A 7,141-nucleotide genomic window follows, 5' to 3' on the forward strand; every position below is an offset into this window, starting at 1 on the left:
ATCGCCACCCTCAGCCTGGGCACTATCCACCCGCTCGTAGCCCAGCTTCAGGTTTGCCGGGTCACTGGACATCGCGAACGTCGCCTCGTTGAAGTAGCAACGATCTACCTCACGGTGCTCCGGGACGCCACGGGTGTAGCCCACACCACGGAACGGTACCGGTTTGTCGCTCCACACGGCCAGACTTGCCTCTACAGTTCCTATCTGATCGTTCAGCGAGTCAATCAGCGTCTCTACCTTGTTGGCCATGTCCTCGCCCAGCTCATAAAAAGAAGTGGACGCATCTTGCAGGATCATCAACTCGATGTGTCGCGTACACTCTAACCCACTCACAAGTAAAGTAGCACCAGATACCATAGCCAACTTGCCGAAAGCTCTCATTTTCAAGTATAGATAAGTAGATGTTCTGTTCAATAATGTCTTTATCCAAAAATTAACTCCGACCGAGACAGGCCGTCACCTTACTTGGCCAACTGCCGGACCCATCTCACCCGCCACAAGACCCCCCTGCCCGTTCACCCCTGCCCGTTCACGTTCTGTCTCAGACTTGGTGAAATTTACCATTTCCTTGGTTATAGTGCAACTGTGCTCGATGGATCTATTTCTATAGTTTCTCTCTTGCTTTAGTTCCAATGCATTAAGCATTAACCACGGCGTGAAGACGAAGGTAGCTATCGTCGGCCACTGAGCATGCCCCTGATGGGGTGGATGATTCATGCTGTCGACGGAGCTTACTGAGCGCTGGCCAAAATGTGAGGGAACTAGCGAGCGGTAACTAGTGGGCGTATGCGTGGTGTGATGTGGAGTGGAGTGGGGTGGGGAACTCGTTGGTGAACTCGTTGGTGAAAGATGGGCTTATTTAAATCGACGATGGGGTTCCAATCGACGATGGGTGGGGTTTGAATCGACGATGGGTGGGGTTTGAAATTTAATATATGCAATCTAAGGAGTATTTCGTCAAGTTGGATTCTGCGCAGTTAGCAGGCTGTTTGGGTGTGTTAGAAGGCGCCTTGGCATCAGAATGGTCGGCAGGTGATCGTAGCCGATATGCGTCGGTGTTGTTGCATAGATCGTTGGTGTTCGTTCGTATGGGTATATACGATAACGCGGAGAAAGAGTTGTGTCAACTGTTGGAGTTGTTTGGTTGGGAAGGATTGTGTGGTGTGCGGTCATTTCTAAGATTGACTGAGCTGTATGCTCAGGGGTTCCACTGGCTACCATGTCCACCTACCCCAGTGTTATTTGAAACACCTGCCGCCGTGCTTACTACCGCCGTCCTGCTCCAAGCTGAAGTACGTCGGTCCACATCTCACTCGCTTGAAGCGATCGATCTTCTCTCCGCCTATGCCACCTTCTGCAAAACCTTCCCCACTATACCCTGGAGCAAGTTATGCCCTAATGTTTCACAAACGGTGGTCCTACACTGGGCTGCCGCAGTCCCACTACCCACTGTCGCCGCCATCTGTGAAATACGCGCATCCCATATCACTCTCGCCGCCACTGACAGCATCGCAACCGCACTCGAATATCTCGCACAACGCAACGAACCCCGTCCCGCCATTGGCATTGCCGGCATGGGCCCTATCGTCGCTAGCCCCATTGGGAGCGGCCCCATTGGGAGCGGCCCCATGGGGGGCGGCCCCATGGGGGGACCTTTAGGGGGACTCGGTTCCAGCTCCATGAAACCCATCGGCAGCCTTGGCTCCGGCTCCATGGGGGGGTTTATAGGAAACCTTGGCTCCAGCTCCATCAGGGGCTCTGGCCCCATCGGGGGCTCTGCGCCGTTGCCGGGGTCGTTGTTGATGCTGTTGAAGTACTTTGCGGACTTGGGTGACCGCGAACAGTGTCTGAAATTGCACCGGCAGCTGGAGGTAAATTTCCCGCGTGCGGCCAAGGTGAGCAAGGCCGTGGTGGAGCAAGCGGCTTCGAGCCCACAAGGACACCTGCAATGCGGGAAGGCGGCGGAAGCGTTGACCGAGGGAAGCGAGTTGTCTCTGGGAGCGCGAACACTCATCATAGTAACGCAGAAGTGTAACGGTGTAGTGTCGCTCTGCACGAACTCACTCGACCTGCCGGGCGCGGTGGAACTATCCTGGCGCGGTGTCAGCGACGTACTTAACGCCGGAATCTCCAAAGAGAGCCCTAAGCAACAGTTGCCTAACATTACCGTCTTGGATAGCACCACCCGCAAACTTGCTGTCCTAGTGCCCACTCTCATACGCAACACACGACTACTCAACAAGCTTCTTCCCGCTCGTACCTCGAAGTAACCCACCCCCTCCCCCCCTCCACGGCACGTAGGGTTTCCTTGTAGAGACACTTTGTTGCGACAACTCATTACCGAGGCCGGCTACGGCGACAAAGAAGTAATCCTCAACGCGTTCGCCTACTTCTAACCTGCGTTGAACGGACGGGCCTGTCACCGTTTTGTCGGTGGGTGGGAGCACTCCCACACAGCCCTTTGCGGTGGTGCTCTGCGAAAGGACGGGCCCCGGCAGCAAATTTGTCTGGCGTAAAAATGAACCAGCTATTGGCACCGGAGCTCTCCGACTGTCGCTTGGTCGTGCGCTTCTGTCCAGACGGGCGCCCTGAAGGTCACCAGGACAGTGTCCGCGACAACAACATTGACCAGCTCCAGCTCTCGTTCAACCCCAAACATGTAATCCTGAGTGGAAAGGAGGGCACTGAGCGGAAAGGAGGGCACTGAGTGGAAAGGAGGGCACTGAGCGGAAAGGGGGGCACATGCCTGGTTTGGTGAGACATGTTTGGACTCCTCCGTAGGTGATGAATGGTCGCGTGGTGGCGGCAGCGATTTTGCGAGCCCACTCAGACTGGCAGTCTGGCTCCGGCAAAACAAAGTCGCTCGAACACGAAGTGTATTACTGCCTGTCTCGTCAGTGGCAGCTGGAAAAGGCCTTGGAATTGTTCCGCGCAGCGCCAACGGGTGCCTGCGTTTTGGCCACAGTCGTGACAGTCGGTGAAGGCGAGAAACGCGACGAAGTGGACGTGTGGGAAACGGACTTGGAGTGGCTCCTGGAATACTACAAGATCGGCGAGGGTGAAGTACGACTCCCCGGGGGTGTGGAGGCGGCCATACTGGCGCGCATTGCAACCAGGGATATTTAGCGAGCGACTCGCTGACTAGTCGGTGCCCAAAAAGTGTGTGCAAACGTTTTGGTGGTCAGAAGACTTCTATGGTCAGAAGACCTCTATGGTCAGGCTTTTGGACGAGGATTTGGTGATGGTCGGCCACGACTTGGGCGTGGTCTTCAAAAGGGCAGCGAGCTGGGGCCAGAGGGGGACGGGCTCTGAGCAAGTGACGACCAGTTCGGGTAGGGTGTGAGGTCCGTTCTGGGCGAAGAGATAGCGCAGTTTCAAGAGCTGGTAGGTGGAGGGGGAGAGCAGCAGCGTGTCCTCGACGCTGCCCTCGACCAAGTAGCCGCGTGGGCCCTTATCTGAGTCGTGGAAGTGGTAGCGGAGCAGCAGCATCTTCGGGCTCCGATTTGTTATCACGTAGGTCACTTCCAGCGGGTCTTCTACTGCGCACTCGGCCACACCGGGTGCCAGCCGCCCCGAGCCGCTTCGTCCACCCACCGACCACGCCCGTCCCGGCACTTCGACCGCGGACGGCGTCCGGAGTCCGAGCAGGTAAGCGCAAAAAGGCTTCTTCGTAAACGGCAGATTGCGGCACGCAATCGGCCGAACCAACGTGCCCATCAAAGCTCCCGCGCCGTCAAAGCTCTCGCCCGGAGGGGATATGCTCATAGCGGGAAACGACATGCCAGCGGCCGGTACGGAAAGAGGGGTTTTGGCAAGGGCCTCGGTGATGGCGGCGTGGTCGCACCAAGACGTGAGTACGGAGAGCACGAGGGGCCAGCCTACGTGGACCAAGAGCGTGTGGCGTTGCAGCGCGGTCCGGACAGTTACCTGGAGCAGGAGGGGCGGCATGCTTTCACGTTCCGTGGTGCCGAAGACAGCCTGGACGGTGTCGGGGATGTCTAGACCCCGACTGAGCAAATTGAGTATAAGCATGTTCACTTTTTGAAAGTAGATGTTACTTGACCCCAGGGTCGTAGTCGCCTCGAAGTATTGCTCTAGATCTAAGGCAACCGAATCCGCCGTGGTCTCCAATGTCGCCAACGCAGGCGACGTCGCATACACACGTGTGTGCGCTAGATCGCACACGTCACCGCCGACCGCCACGACCTCGAACTTACTCGGCGAATTCCACAAAGCTACGCCCGCCCGTCCAGCCGCGCTTCCCACCCACGGCTCGTCCTCCGTCAGAAACCCAGTTGGTACCGCAAACGACAGAAACCGCGCCGCCTCAATTTTTGCGTAACCTCCATCTCTTCCATCTGGCCCAGGCTCGGTCCTGGGCCCCGTGTCGGCCTCCCTTGACCGCGACTCGGTCCTGGGCCCAGTCTCGGCCCTGGACGGCCGAGTCTCGATCCCGGGCTTGTCAATCCCCGCCTTGAGAGCAAAGAGGATCTTCGGCTTCGGGTCGCTGGCGGCGAAGGGAACTCGCGATAGCGACCAGTCGAAGGGCGTGGCATTCACCAACGGCGCAGCCAACTCGCATCGCACACACTCAGGCGGCGCCTGCAAGACCGCCACCAGCTTCGTCTCTTCCAGGTACGACAACTCGTCGTCCAACGCCAGGAGCAGCTGCAAAGTCCCGTTCTGCGGGGATAATCGTCGGCACTCGTCCAGCAATAGGCTCTTGAGTTCGGGTATGCTGCGGGTCCAGCACAACTCTGGGTAATCCAACGGGTAATCCAACGGCTCGCGACCGGCGAATTGCCCATGACCACGGGCGTCATTAGGGCCACGGGCGTCATTAGGGCCACGGGCGTCATTAGGGCCACGGGCGTCATTACGTGGACCAGTGGTGGTCGGGTGACGTGCGGCGGAGAAGAGGACGGGGTTGAACTTGGTGTCGTCATCATTTTCGAGGTAGCAGCCGAGGATCCAGTTGAAGTCGCTGCTGGCAATTCCGCCTAGGAAGGCGCGCCGGCGTTCAGATGGGACGTGGAGGTTCAGTTCCAAAAGCGGTCGTCGGCCGTAGGTAAGGGGATGTGCGCGAAGGACGCAGCACTGACGCTCGATCCATCGCAGCTCGCCGGAGATCGGCGCTGGAACCGGTGCGAGAGTGAGTCGACATATGGGTCTTGCGAAGTGGGTGTTTAAAACTACCGGTTCGATACCTGTGACGTCATCTACCTCTAAGGCAGCTGCCGGGTCGTCCAATAGAAACCGCAAAAAGTCCACCATCAGACCTGAATTAAGATAGATGCGAACACCGCCCACTCGCCGGGTCTTCGGCGGGACTCGAACCCGAGCTCTGCAGCCCTCCGCCTCGAGCACTTCCACCGGCAGTAAAATCCCGGAATCCACGTCCAATATTGCCACGCAACTCACCGTCTCCTGTAGCTCTGCCCCCCGTACCTTGGTCGTCAGCGACTCCGTGACGGAGGCCGGCCAACGGAGCGACAGGACGTACCTAACTTCCTCTCCGAAACCGGCGGAAGCCTCTGGAGCCGGTGACACGCGCAGGGCCTTGGACGACAAGAGGATGCCCCCTGCCGGGTCAGGACTCTGTCCCCGACTTAGCAGCGTCAGTCCCGGTCCGCGGCCTGCTGGCGCCAACGTTGGTCCCGGTCCTTGACCTCCTGGCGCCGGCGTCGGGGCGCGAAGTAATGGCGGGGGGTAGAGACTCATCACTTCCTTCAGGGCTTGGTCGAGGTCGGCGCGGACTCGAGAGGCAGCGGCGTATGGCCAGCGACAATCAAAGCCTTGTGCTTCGAGCGGCCGCGGAAACGAAAGTTGGTCGCGCACGAGTGCGAAGAGTCTGATGGTCGTGGCGGTGCCGAAAGGACGCTGCAGAGCGTCACTGGATAGCGAAGCCGCGGCCTTCCTCGGCCCCCCCGCGGCGCCCTGGTCGTCGGCCACGAGCCGGGCCAATTGCTGCACGTACGGCGCACCCGTCTTGGCGTCCAGCCGCCGACTGACTGCTGCCAGGTGCTGGCGAAAAACGCTATCGATGTAAAGCTGGATCGTCGTCTTGGAGAATCCGAAAATGTTCATACACATTGATGATGAAGTACTCGCGGGGGGTCTTGCTCCTGCTACCGGGCCTGGTCCGAACGTCGCTGGTCCTGGACGCAGCGCTTGAACAAGGAGCCCGAGGGCCTTGACGCAGACTCGTGCGGACGGACGTGGCATAGTTTCCATGACGGAGCTCTGTCCCACATGTTGAAGGTGCTGCAGTAGCAGTCCCAAGTTGCCTTGCTCGCAGCCGACGTCCTGTGAGCTCCAGCCCACATTTTGTTGAGAGCGCAAATCCAGTCGGCCTCCTACATCTTGTCGGGAGCCAGACCCGAGTTGGATCTCGCTTCCGCGAGCGGTCCACCACGGCCAGGCGAAGGCATCGGGCGGCTTGGCGGCAAGGACTGGAACGACCCGATTATGGGGGAGTGTACCGAGCACGTCTGGCGTGACAAGGCCGACGGGAAGCATCCGGGCGGGCATTGTCTCAGCTCGGACGGGTAGTGCCTCCTGTTCCACGCTTTCGGTTTGCGTATCCTGCCGTGTTGGTTGAGAGGTCCGATTGTCCGTACTGTCAGAGTTAAGACTCCCACTGGATAGTCGGTCGATAAGAGGGAGAGTAAGGAGACACAGAACCTTGGCAGCTAGGTCCTTCAATCCGCATATAAGGAGACACTCGACAGCTTCTAAGTGTGCGATAACACCACCAGCTATCCGCCCCGTTAGCGCCAGTTGATTGATCTGATTGAGCATTGTCATCACACCCGAGGCGAGCCGTATGCCACTAAGTGTGCGCGCAGAAAGCGAGAAAGGCATCCATGCACACGCATCTCCGTTCGACGCACGTGTGTTAAACATGACAGCCACGCTTATACCCGACGTGTTCCCGAAAACATTCGGCAAGTGCCCAACAAAGGGCGAACTCACCAACTGTAATGGTGGATTGCATGAGGCGGGCTCAGCCTTCAAAGGGGACTCAGCCTTCAAAGGGGACTCAGCCTTCAAAGGGGGCTCAGCCTTCAAAGGGGGCTCAGCCTTCAAAGGGGGCTCAGCCTTCAAAGGGGGCTCAGCCTTCAAAGGGGGCTCAGCCTTC

The 7,141-nt window shown here is 58.5% G+C and overlaps 3 protein-coding genes across 3 annotated transcripts; 1 reads left to right on the forward strand and 2 right to left on the reverse strand.

Moving 5' to 3' along the window:
* Window positions 1-47: 47 nt before the first annotated feature.
* GNI_135510 (hypothetical protein) lies at window positions 48-381 on the reverse strand (the record flags this gene model as incomplete). The annotated part of the gene is made up of 2 exons (XM_011134080.1): window positions 48-64; window positions 114-381. The coding sequence occupies 2 exons, from the start codon at window positions 379-381 to the stop codon at window positions 48-50; spliced, it is 285 nt and encodes a 94-aa protein (XP_011132382.1).
* A 554-nt stretch (window positions 382-935) lies between these two features.
* On the forward strand, window positions 936-2,396 carry GNI_135520 (hypothetical protein; the record flags this gene model as incomplete). Its single annotated transcript, XM_011134081.1, has 2 exons — window positions 936-2,266; window positions 2,315-2,396. 2 exons carry the CDS (start codon window positions 936-938, stop codon window positions 2,394-2,396), a joined length of 1,413 nt encoding a protein of 470 aa, XP_011132383.1.
* An 802-nt stretch (window positions 2,397-3,198) lies between these two features.
* GNI_135530 (hypothetical protein) lies at window positions 3,199-7,141 on the reverse strand (the record flags this gene model as incomplete). Its single annotated transcript, XM_011134082.1, has 1 exon — window positions 3,199-7,141. A coding segment is annotated over one exon (3,943 nt), but the record flags the coding sequence as incomplete, so codon positions are not given.

This window comes from Gregarina niphandrodes, assembly GCF_000223845.1.
Source record: "Gregarina niphandrodes unplaced genomic scaffold scaffold00036, whole genome shotgun sequence".
Lineage (NCBI taxonomy): Eukaryota > Apicomplexa > Conoidasida > Eugregarinorida > Gregarinidae > Gregarina > Gregarina niphandrodes.